General features: G+C 44.8%; 1 protein-coding gene across 9 annotated transcripts in view; it reads left to right on the forward strand.

Moving 5' to 3' along the window:
• BCAS1 (brain enriched myelin associated protein 1) overlaps positions 1-19,154 on the forward strand; it is a 100,642-nt gene that overhangs the window by 62,252 nt on the left and 19,236 nt on the right. For 4 of the 9 annotated variants that reach the window (XM_045053477.1, XM_045053478.1, XM_023251086.2 and 1 more), the window contains 3 exons: positions 1,773-1,949; positions 8,429-8,470; positions 16,189-16,362. In XM_045053477.1, coding sequence (XP_044909412.1) covers positions 1,773-1,949; positions 8,429-8,470; positions 16,189-16,362 — 393 coding nt within the window. The remainder of the gene's footprint in view (positions 1-1,772; positions 1,950-8,428; positions 8,471-16,188; positions 16,363-19,154) is intronic. The other 5 variants (XM_045053483.1, XM_045053479.1, XM_045053481.1 and 2 more) reach the window with 2 other exon arrangements.

Consider the following 19,154-nt stretch of genomic DNA (forward strand, 5'->3'; position numbering starts at 1 on the left):
CCGCCAAATTCAAATTTCAGATAAACAGCCAATAATGTTTTAGTATAAAGATAGATATGTCCCGGGGACCTACGTTCTGATGCCTCAGAATTTTTCTTTGTTGATCTGAAATGCAAATGGACAGGGTATCTTATATTCTCATTACTGAGAGTGTTTGCCGTATTTGGCATATCTGAATCCATCCGGGAGACTGACTCCAAAAAACACAGAGTTTATGCTGGCAGAACACCATCTGGGGCACTTCGTTGGGAAGTGAGGAGATGGGTGGGCAAGGAGAGAAGACTACTGGTAGCCTATGACCCCAGAGCCCAGTAAGGAGGGGCAGGGTGGGTAGAAACACAACATAACAGGATCCCGTGTAGGCGTTGCTCTCCAGTCCTTTCTAGACAATTATTTAGCTTATTTATTTAATGCCTATCTTATGCCAGACACGGGGCCTGATGGGAGCTAGGGGTATAATGCTGACCAAAGCGATGGCTCTTACCCTCAGAGCCCATGGTCTGGCCAGGGAGGTGCCTATTCAACGAACAATTACACAAATATACTACAGTTATATTATTCTATGTAGATAATAGAGTTATCCTCTTGCGATGTTTTTTTCAAGGGTCTCTGGGTACTTTCCCAGGGTAAAGAGAAGAGGAGTACCCATCAGTTTCCCAATGAAACTGATGGGTGTAGATGTGTTTCTCAATTTTTTTGTCATTCTCACCTTCTGGCCACGAAGCTTTTTTTAGACATTTTCTCCCTGGCTGCATACGATAGCACAGGGAGTGGGGAGACCTTAGTTCATTAGAGGCAGGGTATCATAGGGGAGCTGGTAAGAGTTTGGGTGTGGCTATCAGACTCCCTGGATTTTGATGTCAACTCTGCCCCCTTATTAGTGTAGTCGTAGGGAAGTTTTTTTTTTATAACAACCTGGGACCAACATTTCCTTCACTGTAAAGTGAACATAGTAATTAGTTCCTTCCTCGTAGAGCTATTGTTAGTACATGCAATCCCTTAGAGCAGTGCCTGGCACAGGTACCTTTTCGTAAAAGTTAAGTTTTATTAAAAGCTGCAAGTTGGGGGGGCGCCTGGGTGGCGCAGGCGGTTAAGCGTCCGACTTCAGCCAGGTCACGATCTCGCGGTCCGTGGGTTCGAGCCCCGCGTCGGGCTCTGGGCTGATGGCTCGGAGCCTGGAGCCTGTTTCCGATTCTGTGTCTCCCTCTCTCTCTGCCCCTCCCCCGTTCATGCTCTGTCTCTCTCTGTCCCAAAAATAAATAAAAACGTTAAAATAAATAAATAAATAAATAAATAAATAAAAAGCTGCAAGTTGGAGATTATGTCCCTTATACCTATACTTTCTTTATGTCCCTTACACCTCCTTTAATGTCTAATTTGGACGAGTGAAATAATATACGTTTATAATAGGAACACGGATGTATTGGAGGTGCCTCTTCAAGATGTTTTTACTGGTGGGAACATGATCAAAACCACTTGAAGGCCACTCGATATGAACTAACAACATTCTAACAGCAAAGTGCCTCCTACGAGCACCCTGCTCCCTAATGACTCACAAGAACATAATATAGTTTTTTGCAAAAGGAAAATAACTTGACTTTTTCCAAAATTTTAACACAAATCCACATTCACATAGAATATTTGCACGTACAGAAAATTGTGAAAAAGAAAACTAACATGCATAACCCCAGCCTGTATTTATAAAAAAAGAGCCCTTTCGCTTTTGGAATCCTGACATCACTTTAATTTTTACTTCTTTTTTTACTCTGTAGGGTGCTGAAAAGCCACCTGTCCCGTCACCTGACGTCCAGTCAGACAAAGCTAACTTTATATCCCAGGAGACCAGAGGGACGGCCAAGAATCCTACATCCTCTGAAACAGCGAAGGAAACCCCCAAGGAAAAGGGGGCACCCACCTCTCTGCCTCTGAGCAAACTGTTCTGGAAAAAGGTAAGTTCTATTTTCAAGACTTGGGGAGACTTTGGGGCTCGGAAGACTTGAGAAACTATTTCAACTGGGCCAATTCATGTGCTCACAAAGCACGCAGTTTATTTTTCTCCTCCCAAATGACTCAATTAGCCATTCAGTTGAAGACTTGTAATTTACTCCTGGGAAGAATGAAATGCCTATCGTGTCATGTGCATATGTTTCACGGGAAAGGAAAGGAAATAAACAAGCAGATTTTTTCATTCTTGGAGTTTTTCCGGCTCATGACAGACAGTTGTGGTATTTCGTGACTTCATTTTCTTACTAAAATGGCTTAGTAGTCTGGCTTCTTCCTGGATTCCTCCGAGTACTCTCACTCCAGCGAGCTGAACCACCTCTGGGCTCCCCCTCCCTCTTTCCCCTGCAAGATATAATCTGTCATTAGGAACCACTAAGGCTCACTCTCCTTTTAGAAAACCAAGGTGTCCACCATTCTCCATCAGGGCAGGGCACACAGCGTGCTCTGTGATAGGGGCATTCACACCACCGTCCGATCTTTTTCCCTCTAGAATTAAGGTGGCGTGCAAGGGAGTGTGGTGGGTGGGGCTGAGTCAGTCTGAGAGCTATTCCTTGATCATCGTTGTTGAGCAAACCCCAGCTGCCACACATGTTCAGAACTCTTGCCTCTTTTAAATGTGGCCAAAAGATGAGCAAGAAGCCGTGGGTGAGAAAGTGGAATATAATTCATAGAGCTGAAAAAGATCTAATTAGTAATTTCATCAAAACATCCACGCAAAACGTGCAAAACTTGGCACGCAATACAAGGCAGGTGATTAATACAGATGCCCCTGTGGTGTTCATTGTATTCTTTGGTCCAGAATCCAGCTGGATTTCTGGAACTCTTCCCTGTTTGTTTTCTGTTGCACAGATATCTTTCTTCTGGGTCCTGCCCAAAACACAAACTCTAATACTTAGGGAAAACTTTGGGTGATGTCATTTGGCATCCTGTTCTGGTCTCCTTCCTTCCCAACCGCCAATTACTTACTTTTAAAAAAGCTTTTATCACCAATACAAGGCAGGGAACAGTTCCCGAGTGAATCAGATGTGCAGTTTGGTGGCCAGGAAGATGACTTAGGCAACCCGTACTCAAACATTTTTATTTAAACAATTATACATATTTAAAGTGCATTCGAAAAATTGAGCCAGCACATTAAACTCAAGATTTAATATATATGTTGTTCAAGGTGAGACTGTAGATGTTTAGCTTAAGAAGCAATCCTATTAAAAAGGAGCTGTCACCTGATCATAAATTTGGATCCTTCAAGGAGCGACACTGAGACAGAATTGATGTGCAGTAGATTTATTGGAGGCAAGCGGCATGAAGGATAAAGGACAGGGGATAGGAGTAGGTAGAGAGAGACTTCACACCACAGTGAGGGTCTGACACGGGAGAAGAGAGACAGGGAAGGAAGGCGGAGAAGGTCAGAAAAGCCATAGACTCAGGGTGGCTCTGAGCCAACGGGAAATCCCAGAGCAGAGCTTGCCCACGAGGAGTCGTATGTTGAGCAAGAATGGCCCAGTCCCCTGCCGTGCTCAGTCATTGCCTGGGAGCGTGGCCTCAACATTAACTCGGTCGTGGATGCCGAAGAGGTGTGGGTGGGAAGCTCTCCCAGCAGGGAAACGGCACACTCCGTGGCTGCCGCAGACGGTACGCGAAATGTGGCCAAGACCATGCAGGAGGCTGGCAAGCGGCAGAAGTTTGAGGAACGCTGATTGGCGGCAGACAGATCTGGCTCTGGGTCCGATGAGCCTGGATGAGCAGCCTCAGTTTCAAAACTCGTAAAATGCAAATAATAAGGGTACCTAGACGGAGAAATGAAGACTAGATAAAAAGAATGCCCGCAAACCCCCTAACACCACGCCTAGCACAAAAGTGGCCGATGACAGGGGCCTGGGTGGCTCAGTCGGTTGAGCCTCTGACTCTTGATCTCAGCTCTGGTCACGATCTCACGGTTTGTGGGATCAAGCCCTGTGTCAGGCTGTGCACTGACAGCACAGAGCCTGCTTGGGATTCTCTCCCTCCCTCTCTCTCCGCTCTTCCCCTGCTCATGCACATGCCCTCTCTCTTTCAAAATAAATGAATAAACTTTCAAAAAAAAGTGGCCAATGAATTGTCCTTCTGACCTATGTCATTTATCTCCTGCGTGTTCAGGAGGGGACACACTTCCTCTTTCTATACCCTCCAGTTTGGAGAAGCTGCTAAGCTACTGAGCCTCAAATACTTTATTTTTCCTTATCTTTGGGGTCTCTGAGGGATATATTGGTTCCTCTTTGAAACTCAAGCTATTTCCATTGAAGAAAAAACAGGACCAGTTGACATTCATCCCCCTAATGATCAGATTTCATATAGGTCCGTCTCATTGTTTTTTTCCTTTTCCTCGATTATCTGGCTTTATTTCTTGAGTAGATTATAAAAATAATGAAGAGACACTAAAACCCAGTCACCAGTAAATCTTGTTTTTCTTTCTTCCACCTAATCAGGAAGACAGCTCTAGATGAACATAAAATACAGACGAGATTCACTCATGCAAGAGTATTTTTAGCTTCTTTCTTTGTGCTGAGTTTTTTTGTGCTAAGTGCTGGGTGCTAAGGCATTGAAAAGATAGAGCGAACAGACTGGTCCCCTTGTGTAGCTGAAAATCTCATGGGGGGGATGGATGTTTTAGTAGAAAACAAAATGAAGACCTCTGTTTTCTTCAAATTAGAAAGCACTTGATTATAAAATCACTGTTGTAAAAATTTTTGGAAAAGAAACAAAGAGGAATGCTAGAGAATTTTGATATTTCTGCTAACCCAAGCTCTCTTTCTTCTCCTCTTGTAACTGAGAAGCTTTTACACAAACTGACTTTGAAGTGTGTGCGTCCACAATATGAACATCAGAAATAAAATTCTCCCCTAACACGCTGTGGATACGAGATTATAAGTTATTTTGATTTATAGGCTTGATTGCGAAAGTCATTCTTATTATAAAACAAAAATAACAAAAATAACCTTTGAGAAAATTAAGTTCAAATGATGTCGTATTTGCCAAAAACTGTTTCGAGTCCAGTGACTGGACTACCTATGCCCTTTATTGTTCTGGGGTCTTTGGTATACCATTTGTTCTGTGACCTCCCAAAAGTTACTCAGCCTCTTTGAGTTTCTTTTTCCTCATCTGTTGAAGGAAAGGGTTGATCCTGAAAGGAAATAGATGATCTTGAAAATTTCTTGTACGTGGCAAGTCTTGCATAACAGACAGAATTAGAAAGTTTGGACAAATTGCTTGACCACCGAAAGCCTCTGTTTTCCTTTGTGTAAGTAGGGACGTGTTCATCTCACTGTGTTGTTGTGACAGTCCAATAGCTGTACCCAGAGAGACCCTCGGACATAGTAAGGGCTCCACGAACAGTTTTATCATCTCTTCAGGTATGCACAGTTGCTGGTGATGATCTAAGCATCCATGTGTGGCGTTTGATGCCAACAAAAGGCACAAAACAAGACTAAGGCTCATTTGTACTGCTGTCGAAACACCTAAAGTCCATTTGGGGGAACAAGGCACATACACATGCCTGCACCCGCAAGTGTGTGTGCACATGCACCATTAGTAAATGCTACGTTTGAAATATCTTCAAATGGGTATTTGAAGGTAGATGCAGGTGTACAGTCCGTGTCCGCGGCGCAAGAAGACGTATTTGGGAAGGTCGATTCCTTTCTCCCCTCCTCCTGCATAGTGTGAAGGTAAAAATAAGCACAACTTAGAACAAAATGAACATAGGGAAGAGTTCTTAGCCCAGAGAGCAGCTTTCCCTGCTTTCCTTTGGAGGAGAGGAACGATGGTGTGGGAAAAATAATGGCAGCCCTGAAGTCAAAGAGACGCATCATCAAATCCCAGCTCTGACAGTTACTGGCCGTTTGAATGTGATCGGGTCACTTGAATCCCCCATGCTGCACTTTCCTCAGCTCTGGGGACAGACCGTGGCATCTGCCTTCCGTGGTTAGTGGGAGGACTGAGTCAGAGAACGAATGCAAAGTGACTGGCCCTGTTGTGAAACGATGAGGTCGGATTCCGGTGTTAATGCGTGGGGTGCAGGTTACAAATGCTGTGGGTGTTTAGAAAAGGGAGCAGTCGGTGTAGGTCAAAACAGACTGAGAGGACTCTGAAAATCCTCTGGATCCTCTGAGTTATCTGCTTCAAACACAGATGCCTGCATTTGATCCCAGAACCCACGGGAATCCTGGTTAAGAGAGTCTGGCATATGGCCGGACAATTATGGAAGCACTTGAAAGGCGGGCCGAAACGTCTAAGCTTGAGGAAAGGTCTTAGGGCCACTGTGAAACCAGTGAACTCAGAACAGCTGTCACATGATCAAAATGATGCTTCCAGAAGACCTGCTAGCCACGGGATGTCTGTTGGCTTAAGTGCTACCATGTGACGGATTTTAAAGAAACATCCTTTCACGAATGTGCTCTTCAAAGGACGGGATCCTTTGCTGTGCGAGTTTATACTGATGAGTTCAGGAGCTGTTTAGGCCCTCGTTCTCAGCAATATAAATGCCCAAGCAGGATCCTTTAGTTTCAAAGTGGGTTTTGGTTGGGATGGTGAAGGAGGCTGGACAGTCCGTAGGCTCAGCGGATAAGAGCCAGATGCCCAGTTCATTGAAGGAGATGAGAAGTTTCTAGTTTGAGATTTGAATGGGAGTCCTGCGCTCCATGTGGCTCCCGATTAGCCCCACACCCTCTTGTGTTCTTCTCACCGGAGAGCTTGGGAACCCAACGAGCACCTCCCGGCCTGCAGAAATGGGACTTGCGCCGAAAGAGCCCCTCTCGTCTGCTTTGAAGTGAGCCGTTGCATCAGCAGCACCGTCCAGTTTTTGTTCTCGTCTTCCATCTATCACACCGGACCCCCTGGCCGTGGGAAAGAGCGAATTGCAATTTGGTGCTGCTGGTTGCTCTGCCCGTGGGCTTTCTGCTCGGTGGGAAACGTGAGGAGGAAAGGGGGACACCGCCTGAAGCCTCCAGTTGTCATTGTGTGTTGAGCGCTGGTGCAGGTACACCTTACATGTGAGATCCAGGCTCGGCTCACAGAATGGGTTCCGTAGAGCTACTGTTGATAAATGTGGCCCAAGCTGAACATGTCATCTAGAGAGAAAGCAAATCTGGGCGTGGAGAAGGAAGCTCACACAGCTACTACAAAGTGTGACTCAGACCCTTGAGGTCTGAGGGTCCTGGAACTTGGCTCTTGGAACCACTTCGACCGCTCCCTAGCTGTACCACCTTGAACAAGTGACTTCGCCTCCCTGTGTCTCCATTTGTGTCTACGTAAATGACGATCACCCTCCTGACCGCTTGGGGCCACTTTCAGTGCGATGGTGTGTACAGAGCCCCTGCACATACAAGGTAGATCCAGGTGTACGATCCATGTCTACGGCACAGGGAGACGTATTTGGGAAGGTCGATTCCTTTCTCCCCCCCCCCACCCCTGCATAATTTAAAGGTAAAAATAAGCACAGGACTTAGAACAAAATGAACATAGGGAAGAGTTCTTAGCCTGGCATCCAGCTATGAACACCCTAAAATGATGGGCAAAATATTTGGTTCGTGTTTATTTTTCTGGAAAGAGAGTCCAGATCTGCCAAGCGGGTCTCAAAGCGGTCTGCGAACATCACCCCGCCACAACCCCTCCCTGCCAAATTTAAGAACAACTGCAAAGATCGTCTCCAAAGTTGAAGCTTCGCAAACGGTCGTCATGTAATGGTGGCCTCGACCTTTGACAGCACTGGGGCAATCGCTCCCCTCCTTGAGGTAGTCTGTGTATGACAGAATTACTGTAGGGAGGAATAGTGTCTGAAGTTGGGTGTGTTAGACCCCAGCCTTCTGGGCCTCCAGAGAAGGGTTCTAGCCGGATTCAACTTTGGCACGATGCCACCGGCCTATGTTGAGGGCTGAAGCAGCTACCGATGCTGGCCACTGCGCTACGGTCAGGATAAGGCCAAAGACCCTGCTCGTTACCTCACCACCTGTTTGCTCTATGTGTGCCATGGGATGGATGTCTCTGGACGCAACTGCCAGAATTTTCCTGAGCGGCTCATTTGTTTTTACCTGACAGCGACTGTGCCTTGTGTGGTTTTCATCAACAAGCAGAAAATGCTAAGGCAGACGTGTCGCTGACCCACAGCCGAGGCTGTGGTCTGTGTTTTCTGTAGCAACGCTTCTCCCCCACTCCATTCGTGTCCGGGCCGCGTCTGGGTGTTTATTTTCCCTTCGTTGCATTTTCAAATACATAACTATTTATCATCTTGCTGTACCGTGTGATCCCGCGTAAGTCTCTCTCAAGTTCTCTTTGGAACCAGGTGTGCGTAAGCAATTCAGTGTCCAAGAATGGCACCAGAGGGCTATTGGCCCAAAGAACTCTCCATTTTTTGGTAACATTCTGACTCTTACTTTTGTTTTTATCTTCCCTTTAGTCAGTTAAAGAGGATTCGGTCCCCGCAGGTGCAGAGGAGAATGTAAGTTATGCGTTAAACGGCAGAACCATTTCATTCTCATCTTCCGCATGCTGGACCATTGGGCATTTCAGCTCCGGGGTCCTGTGTTCTTGCGTTGCCCCAAGTGTCTCCCATCTGCCGTAGACTCTTTCAGCCTTTCATGTGATTAGGGACCAGTGGGGAATAACATTGGGTGAATATTTGCAATGCCTATGAAATCAGCACAAACGAAATCACAAAGTCAGAGCATGCGTTTTTATAATTTGTCATCATCCAGGGGCTGAAAGAGTCTATCACACTTAAGACCATCCTTCCACTTCCTGAAGGGGCAATGATGCTGCCCCCTGGGCTTCTTCTACCTTGATCGGTCTCTGTTTCCATGGCAACCCAGATTCTCTACTAACTGTGGGCGGTACCCAGGACAGATAGGTGCGTCAAGCATGAGAGGACTGTTGTTCTTGGGCGGGAGAACCGACTCCTTGGGTCTACACCTGGGAGACATAGGCTGGACCTCACTGTCCAAACCCTCCAGACTGTGCGTTCACGTCTAAAGGGGATGGCTCCACAGAGGCACCGCAAAAGTGCAGTTTTCCAAAAACATCTTCCAGGGAGATTAATCAATTGACCTCATGAGTCAGCAGCTTTCTGCTCTGAATGGAGTACAGTCTTGGAAAATTTTACAAGTGGGGATAAGCAAGTTCACAGCTCCTTAAGATAGAAACTGATCATTATCGTTTTGCCAAAGCAAAATATGTTTGGCTCTTTCTAGGTGTCTCTTGTTTGCTAGCCTTGGAGAGAGCTTGTGTTTTCATTTTTATTTAATTGCTGGCATTGAACTGATGTTGAAAATCCAAGTCTGTTCCAGAAATGTTGTCTGTGATGTGGGATGGAAATCAGAATGTTTGTTACAATTCTTGCTAGGAGAAAGGTCTTTCAAATCTGCTTTTTTGTTATTGTAATTGTTTTTCTTTCCCTCCCCCCTCCCTCTTCCTTCCTTCCTCCCTCCCTCCCTCCCTCCCTCCCTTCCTCCCTCCCCCACCTCTCCTTTCTTCCTTCCTTCTTTTTTTCCTTCCTTCTCTTTCTTTCTTCCTTTCTTCTTTCTTCCTTTCTTCTTTCTTTCTTTCTTTCTTTCTTCCCCTTCTCTTATGAGTCAAACTTACGAGCTCAGCAAAGCCCAGATCTTTCATAATTCCAAAAAATTCTCATGAATTTACCAGCTATTTTCTACGGAGCCAAAGCCTCTATTTCAGCAACCTGTGAGGAGGAACAGTGCGAGTCTTTTCCTCCATGAACTTGACATTTAAAAGCTGCAGGTTAACCCTGGGGCATCAGTTAGCATTGAGGTTCTGAGTTTGTTGGAGAGAAACTTCTTTTTGGTTGTTTGTGTGCCATTACCTGTTCGAGGAACCCCGCATCAACGCAGGGTTGACCTCTGACAAAGAGGAAGTATTTCCTTTTCTAATGTGAAATTCAGAACAGAAATATAAACGTAAACTAGAGTCAAATCACTGATGCCAAAAGAGAACAGAAAAGCTGATGAAGGTATCAAAGAGAGCAAAATATTTTCTCAAGAAAATGAAGATGCATTATCAAAATGGCTTTAGGTTACTTAGCCCTCAAAAGAACATTTCTGTTTTTAAGCTCCAGCATTTCTTTGTCTGCCTGTTAGTTGGAGGGATGGGCTAAAAGCAGTGGGTCTTGGGCCCTTTATCCCCAGACTCTGCCCCCTCTTGGACCTTAGTTTACTCATCTCTTAAATGCCCACAATGATATTACCCACCCCTTAGGGTTCTTGCAAGAATTAAGCAAACAATGCATTTAACGTGCATGTTTCAGTGCCCAAAACACAGAAAGCATTCAGTAATTCAGGGGTCAGCAAACAGCAGCTCACAAGCCAATTCCAGCCCATCGCCGTAGGGCCCACAAGCTAAAATTGGTTTTTACATTTGGAATTTTTTTTTTAACGTTTCTTTATTATTGAGAGACAGAGAGAGACCGAACAAGAGCAGGGGAGGGGCAGAGAGAGAAGGAGACACAGAATCCGAAGCAGGGTCCAGGCTCCGAGCTGTCAGCACAGAGCCCGACGCGGGGCTCGAACTCACAAACCACGAGATCATGACCTGAGCCGAAGTTGGACGCTTAACCGACTGAGCCACCCAGGCGCCCGGGTTTTTACATTTTGAATCATTGAAATAACTGAAAGAATAATATTTGTGGGGGGGTGGTGCATAAAAATTTCACCAACTTCACATTTTACCGTTTATGAATAAAGTTTTATTAGAATACAACCACACTCATTCATGTGCATATCACCTGTGGCTGCCTCCCAGCTTCGATGGCAGCGTAGAGTGAGTGCTCCCAGTGATCAGAGATTGTATTTCCTCGAGCAATTACACATCCTTAAGTGCCCACGTCGAGTGAAGGCATGCATGAAATAATTAGTTTAATTTCCTCCTCCCAAATAAGAGAGATGGCATTAATCAAAACAACGTACAGTTCAAAACAGAACTATTAAGTGTGATTAACCATACTATAAGAGTCCTATCTAGCGACGTCTGGCTAGAATATGGTTCGTTTTTGTTTTGTTTTGCTTTTTTAAAAACCTGTGAAAGTTTAGCGCTTTTCCTAGAATGTGCTTCGGGTCCTATCAGAAATAAAATCTGCTGCAGAAACTAAAGAATCATTCCTCTGTCATCTGAGAATATTTTGGCCCTTGCTTAACTCAATTAATGTGCTAGCTAATGGGGGGAAAAATCTTTCCCTCCCAATGACCTATACCATCAAGGAAATAGGTACTTCTGTTTTTTACCTCTCTTAGGAAGTAACCTCATGGTTGCAAGTGAAAGAAAACCCAACCCAATCTGGATTTGTCTTTAAAAAGGAATTTATTGGCACTCATCACTGGGAAGCAGAATTGGTTTTAAATGAGTCTTGATTCGGGGCTTTCCTGTGGCTCAGCCTTCCTGGCCTGCCTACATTTCCACCTTCCGATGTCACGTCGCCCAGTTCTGAGCAAAGGAGAGATTGGTCCGGTACAAACTCTGCCTGTCCTCGAATCTGTTCTCCTTCATGGACCTACACGGATTCACGTGCTCTATTAATCAGCTTTGGCCAGATTTGGGGGCAAAATCGAAGCCCCACCCTGCAGTGGCTTTCAGTAGCAAGGATTCTTGTTTTCCTCATTCAGGCTATGTGGCAGCTGTGGGTTCTCTGTGGCTGATCCATGTGGCTTCTTCCTGCTGAGATCTAGACTGAGAAAAACAGCCCCTTCAACAAGGATGTGCAATTGTAGTGACCAAGGGAAGACAGTGCCGGGGGTGAGCCACGCAAGGGCTCTGAGACCTTCCGCTCAGTCCGGCTTTCCATCACATCTGCTCACGGTGCATTTGCCAAAGCACGTCACACAACAATGGGCACAGATCTATAAGCGCTGTACAGGAAGCCAGAGTGAAAAATTGGGAAAACAATGCATTCTGCCACATGTTCCCATCCCTAAACTCATATGGCCAATGAGCTAGACCATGTGGATTGGCTTAGATCTGCTCAAGCAACTTCGACCCAGTTATGCAGTCTTACAGTTAGGGTGTATTGTTCCCCCAAAGCAAAATGGGGGTTCCATGAAGAGAACGAAGGAGAATAGTTCCTGGGTTGAAAAATAAAATCTTCGCCCAGTCTTGGTAATCAAATAATCGTGTTATAAATTAAATCAGACAGCATCTTAAAGAGATTCTAAAGTAAAAACTGTTAATATCAATATTTTTGTATTATGGGTGAAGTTTAGGTGGAAGAAATCTGTTTTGCTGTAAATCAGTCTCCAGAACTCGCAGTTCTAGTGAAAACTGTATAATCCAAATGCCAAGAGTGAGGATGGTATAATCTTTGAGGCAAAAAGTGGAAACTTGCTGAAATGTGTATTCTCTGTCTTAAATGCACTAGCCATCTTCAGGCAAAGTATAATATCCCCTAATGAAGCCAAGCCAATCCACGCTGGAGTATAGCACACATCTGATTTTCACTGCATCCATCATGCCCCAAATTAAAATGTGCAGATGCAGTTATATATTCTAAAGAAGGAGCGACTTCTTCCAAAGCCTTGGCTGGAAGGAGATCGGAAAACTATCCGGACAAAAATCAAATTCTATGTCTGTATATGCAAATTAGCTCCTCACTCAGCTCAAATCCTTCTGGATTTCCACACTGGAAATCGGTGAATTTTCCTTGGCTGCTGAAAGCCAATTTCTTGGCCTGACTTCAATGCTAATGGGACTCTCTAGAAGTATCGCCCACATCAGCCTTTTTTTTTTTTTCACCTACCGAAATAGTTATGTTTTGAAGAATGGACTCTGGCCTAGGATTTATGAGTTGACACCACTTACCATTTGTAAAGGCCCAGCAAGAAGACCATTGGCAATCGAGAGGTTGATTGATGAGGTTACCATGCAGTCTGATTATTTTATTATGTAATTTTCCCTCCAGGCCCTTACATACAAAAAAAGGAACTCGCTGCTTCAGAGACAGAATAATTCTGAACCCAGATTCAATGAGTCAGACTCTGGTCATTACCGACCTCAGGGTTATTTCCCATTTCTCCACCCTTTTCCCCATGATCTCAGGCAAGGTTGGCAACTACCATACCCACAAAGTATTTGATCATTATTAGTCTAAAACAGTACTCCCATTTTTTTTTTCAACAACAATTTGTCTAGGGGTAAGGATGTGACAACTACATGGCCAGTGCAATGTATGCTAAGGTAGGGAATCAAAATACAGACGTTCGTTTGGAGGAAAGCTTTTGCTGGGAACTTCCTCCATTTTTTAGGACATTGGGTTGAGGATGCCATGCCTGGAACTGTGGCAGCTACTTATATATATCCATGAGGTAACAAGTAAAAGGGTGAAAATCCAGCATGCCAAAGATGGGAAAGCCAAAGGATAGAAGGAACCCATGTTTTTAAAGACATTGTGGAGCCATAGAACCAATCCTAGAACTTCCTACTTTCAAACTGGTTCTGTATCATTACTGGCTAAGCCATATTAGGTATTCGGTTACCGGTCCACAACTCCATCCCCATTGAAATGGCTACTTACCTGTGCTATGACTTTGGCCAAGCCGTTCAGTCATTCACATTCTTCTTCTATAGGATAGGGACAATGTTATCTTACTCTGAGCTCTTTAATAATTCAATAACTATTCACTGGGGGAGTATATTAAAAATACTGTGCACGATGTCAGGCATAGTAAGAGGTGGTTATTAATATCATCTCTAAAAAATGGGCATGTGCATGGCGGGTGATTCCACATTATTCAGGCCCATGAAATAAACAGCTCTCATAATAGCTCAAGTAGCAACCAGTGGTGTTAACCGAGTGCTTGTTATGTGTCAGGCACCGTTCTAAGAGCTTCACGTGCACTTCCTGGATTTAATTTTGCAGACAACTTTCTGATGTGTACTGTCCCCGTCGAGAAGATGGAAACGCCATCGTCTCAATGTTGGGGTGTTGAGTAGGGACCTCTGTTTAGAGCCTCCGTAAGGGGTGAAGTCAAGACTTCGAGCCAGGAAGGCACTGCAGGCTGATCTCGTGATCACGAGGTCAGACCGCCTGCCTGTCAGGCTCACCCCGGGACCCTTGTGCCTGAAGGTTCTTTTTCAGAAATGCAACTGAACTGAACCGGGCCCAGATATGGAAACCCATGACCACGTCTGACCACCACTCCCAGTATGTCACCTGGCTTCAATCTCATCCTGGTTTCCCAAGCCTGGTTTCCCTGGCGTGGGTCAGGGCAAGACAGCCCTGCAGCAGGAGAAGCCTCTTCCCAAACATCTGCTGTTTGGCTGTCCAGTGCTTTCATTCTTCCTATGTCTTAAGATGGGACAACTTGGCTTGTGTTCACCCCAGCCCCTGCAGCTCCCTGCTCTCTTATGGTCAATCCATGCCGATCTCCCCTGCTTTGCGTCCTTCAGACTTTCGAGTTGATGACTCCCCAGATCGATTGATGACTTCCCCGTATCTTTGTCTACAGACGGAAGATGCTCGAAGTCATGCTGATGTGTTATGAAATGGAAGGCGGGGAGAGACGGCTGTGATTCAGTTGCTCTATTTCAGGCTGGTCCCTCATGCTGATTGGTTAACGGGCTTCGGTTGACAGTGCAGAAATTCAGGGTCCTTCTCAGTCTGGATCACTGGGGTCACAGGCAAACCAATGGTATATTCTGGATGAACGGAAGGAAGATGATTTCTCCACAGGCATGCTGTGTTTCTAGAAATACCTAAGTTTCCTCCCCCCAACTCCCTGACAGCAAGAACAAGATTCCGAGGAAGGGGCGGCACCTGGCACCAGCAAAGACAAATGCACAGATACCTTTGGCTCTAGAGCAACTGTCTCTGAAGTAGGGGAAGGCAAGCGTGTTGTGCAAAGGGCCGGGCAGTAAATATTGCAGACTTTGCAGGCCACATGTGGTCTCTGTTGCCTACTTTTTCATCTTTTAAAAAAGCATTTTACAACCCCTTAAAAATGTAAAATCCATTTGTAGCTCGGGGCCGTACTAAAACAGTCTCTGGGCTGGATTTGGGAGTAGCTTGCCAGCCCCTGCCCGAGGAAACCAAAAAAGAAATTATGAAGCCCTCTCAGGGCCAATTAAATCTGTTGCAGGGATCAGTGCGAAAGCAGAAACTGTTCCAGATGTGACTGGGGCACAGCACAAATGGGGTGAGGCGATGCAAAAAACGGAATTTGGAATCAGAGTGCAGGTGAATGGGATCTTCCATCCAAACCCCACATTGCTGGCCATCCCTTGTCCCCCATGGACATCCAGGGGGCACTGAGCTCACTAGGTACCTCGCTGGGGGCCGTAAGGAACTTGGCCAGTTTTCTTGCCAAGTTTGGTTTTCTTCTGAAAGCATGAATTTCAGTTAAGAAACAATGGCAAATGACCGGCCCTGGGGTGGGGTGGGAAGTAAGTTTAGGAGGAAGCCCAGTCTATTCAATCCAGTGTGGCTCTCACTCTATCCTTTCCGCAGAGAGGACGAATTCTCCACAGTTGTGGGTAAATGTAGGGCACGTGATGGGAGATGTCACGGTCACCGTCTCTGAGGGTGGACCCTTAAGGAAACGATTCACTCCTGATTTTTACACAGGCTAGGTGTAAGTCACCTTGATGGCAGACCAAAGAGGTGGGCCTCCTGGAAGGGAGGGGCGTTGAGCATGTGACGGACGGCAGTCCCCAAGAGGGGCTTTCTGTCGAAGCCTTGAACCTCAGGCAGGAGGAATCTCGCTACTCCCAAGTCAGTGGATTTGGCATTTTTTTAGAAGTTGGCTGTTTGACAGCACATTATATGGCGGCACCTGGGTGGCTCAGTACGTTAAACATCTGACTCTTGATTTCGGCTCAGGCCATGATCTCATGGTTCATGAGATCGAGCCCGAGTCTGGCTCTGTGCGATCAGCAGGGAGGAGCCTGCTTGATTCTCTCTCTCCTTCTCTCTCCCTGTCCTTCCCCTGCTGGCATTCCCTCTCTCTCTCTCTCTCTCTCTCTCAAAATAAATAAACATAAAAGAAAAAGAAAGCCCACTATATGACATGAGCATTACTTCTGGAAGATGTGCCTGCGTAGAAATGATCGTTGGCTCAAACCCGTAGCTACTCTGTGAAGAAGGAGTGACCAGGACCCCACTTTCTAAAGCCTCTTTTGGGGAATGTCTTTTTATTCACTGTCTTATTACCTGGCAAAATAATCCAGGTGGTGTGTGAATCACCAGTAGAGGTTGTAAAGTCCGAGGAAGTAGAATCAGCCTTACAAACGGTGGATCTCAACGAGGAAGGAGATACCACACCTGAACCCACAGAAGTAAAACTCAAAAGAGAAGACCCCAGACCACCAAGAACCTCCCTGATGGCGTTTCTCAGACAAATGGTAAGCCACCTGCTTCCAGCACAGGAAACCTGAAATACCCAGATCAGCTTCCGAGAGCGAAGGACCCGCTTCGTAGGTGGGGTGAGACATAACTGCGGGTGGTGTAGACGGGATATAAGTGGAATCTGAAGTGTGCAGTGAGAAAATTCTCTTTCATCCCTCTGACTCCATCACAGAGAAAGTCTCAGTTTATTGCTAATATTCCTTAATCTTGCCTTAACTCCTGCCAACTCCCTCTTTAACAAAGACAGAGCTGGCCTTGGGTCCTGAGCTGTGGTAGCCAATCGCACCTACCTGGAAGTCAGTATTATTGTTCACTTTTAATTTAATTTATTTTTAAAGTTTCCTTCTGTGTATGGCAAATGATATTATTTTTCTCATTATGGTAATGACATGCTGTTTCCTTTGAATATCCATATATTTACATAAAGAACATAAGGCATTGTTTAGAGGACCAGGTAGTAAATAGGCCAAGTTACATGTTGACGTTAGAAAAATTCTGAAAGCGACATGTGAGTCACACAAATGTGGACAAAGCCGATTTATAAATAGTTCCAGTTATAAAGTGGCAACATAATTTCTAATAGCGAGCACGTACAACTTGTTCCGTTCTTTTAGTTTGTATAAAATGGAAAGAATGTGGGCAGACGTGTTTTGGTGTCTATGAAGTGTCATGTACATGAAATAACTAAACATCCAAGAACTTAAATAATATAATGCAACAAAACCCAACTTGGTTGGAAGACAAAAAACAAAGACCCATGTAAAAGGTCATTGGTTTAATTCTCTTTTAATGAAAAACAAGAATTTCATTATAGTGTGCCGTTATTTTCAGGAGTCTTTGGGAGTTTAATCCTTTGAGAAAGCAACTCTCTGGTTTCACAGGCTCAGCCTGTTAAGAAATTCTTTCTGGTCCACAACACAACACAGCACAACACCACACACCACAACACAAAACCCATGCCAATGGGAGCTGAGGCATATTAAGGAGAACCCTGCTAGAAATTGTGGACAGGATTCATTTTCTCTTACCAGTGGATTCTCAGAGAGTAGGAAGTATACAGTAAGTAGCAATCAGCCTGTATGGCTGGGACTCCATGTACATTCCTCGTCATTTACTCTGCAATTTGGCGCTAAAAATGGGGATCAAGATCTGAGATTTTTCAACCAATTTTTATGCTATGTCAGGAAAGAAAAGAACATTTGGCCAGTTTCTGGCAACCCATCTACATTACAAATGGGATCCCCAAATAGCTCATCATAACATTGAGAGCGATCCAACTTTCCCATTTCTGGATGGAGTTGAGAGATACCCTCCCCCGCCTCCCCGATAGCAAAGAGCATGATTTTCTCTTCCAAATAACCAACCTGAGACTTCTTTACTTAAAAGACAAGAAAATGCAAGAGATTCCAAATAAGGCATGAAAGACATCTAAACCACTCACTACATCCATTCGAAACAAATCCTTAAATTCTAATGAGGTCTCACATTACTTAAATTCATCCTCCAGAGCTATCCTTTAGAGGTTTCTCGGGGATATTTTCTAGCAATACAACCTGGGTACCTGTGAACTGTTAGGGGAACAAACTGGAAACAAAAGAGTCCTTTCTAATTAGTTCTCCCTAGGACAGGGATAGGAGTAGAGGAAGACACATTTTTCCCCAGCAACCCTCAGTGGATTCGTAGCATCAGGTCTTATAACATCCATTGTTCTTAGTATCTACCGTGCATAGAAAGAGTTATGTCTGGAAGCCTGAACATTCTTCCCTTCTATTAATGTTTGAACTCCAAACCTTCCATGATTTGGGGGATTCTTCCTAAAAATTCCAGATATCCTAATGATTTTTGTCTTGCAGTCTGCTTTGTTTTCCTTATAACAATATATTATCATTGTGAATAATTCAAATACACAGAAGACATGGCTTTCGAGCTCACCACATCCCCGTCACTTCCTCTTGTCACACCCAGCCCAGCTCATTTATGTCACTGTCCCTGTCCCTGGGGGTATTTGGGGTTGCATCCCCAATGTAAAGCCACCTCGCTCTTTACAGCAACTTCACTGAATCCCATCGTCTAGATTTATGGTACTCAGATCAACCATTGCTCTCTTGATGGACGTTTGATTTGTTTCCCACTTGTGGGACTTCATTTATGTATTTATTCAGCAAATAATTGTTGAGTACCCCCTACATTCTAGACACCGGGATACAACAGTGACCGTAAATAGACGTGGCCCCTGTCCTCATAGAGAATAAGGCCTAATAAGGAAAACGGGTGTTTATTTTAATCCTAGGCCACAGGCAGTGAGCACACACCGTGTGTCTCACACACACGATCTAGGTGCTTTGCGGACCTGCATGAACATCCTTGTACACCTACCTTTATGCCTCTGTGTTATTATCCCCACAGCATGCTTTTTATTTTTTATTTTTTGAGCCAAATAAGCGAATGTGTCAAACTGATTTGCTGCCCCATGGCAATGTGACTCATGGTTGCATATTCCTTTTAAACTAAGCGCGTTGCCCAGTTCTCTTCTAAGAGATGTTTTTCTTTCCGGAAATTAACCTCTCGTAAAAATAGAAATGAAGAGAATATCATTTTTCAAATAAGTATACTTCAGGGAAAATAAATAGAGTCACATAAAGTCCTTGCACTGCATTTGACACATGTAGATATATGCCACTTCACGAAAATCCAATGGGCTCCTACAGATTTTCAAAATACTTGCAAGAAATAGCTAAGACATCTGTCATGCCCTACATAGGACAAGATCCTTATATGTATTAACTCA

Source organism: Felis catus, chromosome A3 (assembly GCF_018350175.1).
Source record: "Felis catus isolate Fca126 chromosome A3, F.catus_Fca126_mat1.0, whole genome shotgun sequence".
Taxonomy (NCBI): domain Eukaryota; kingdom Metazoa; phylum Chordata; class Mammalia; order Carnivora; family Felidae; genus Felis; species Felis catus.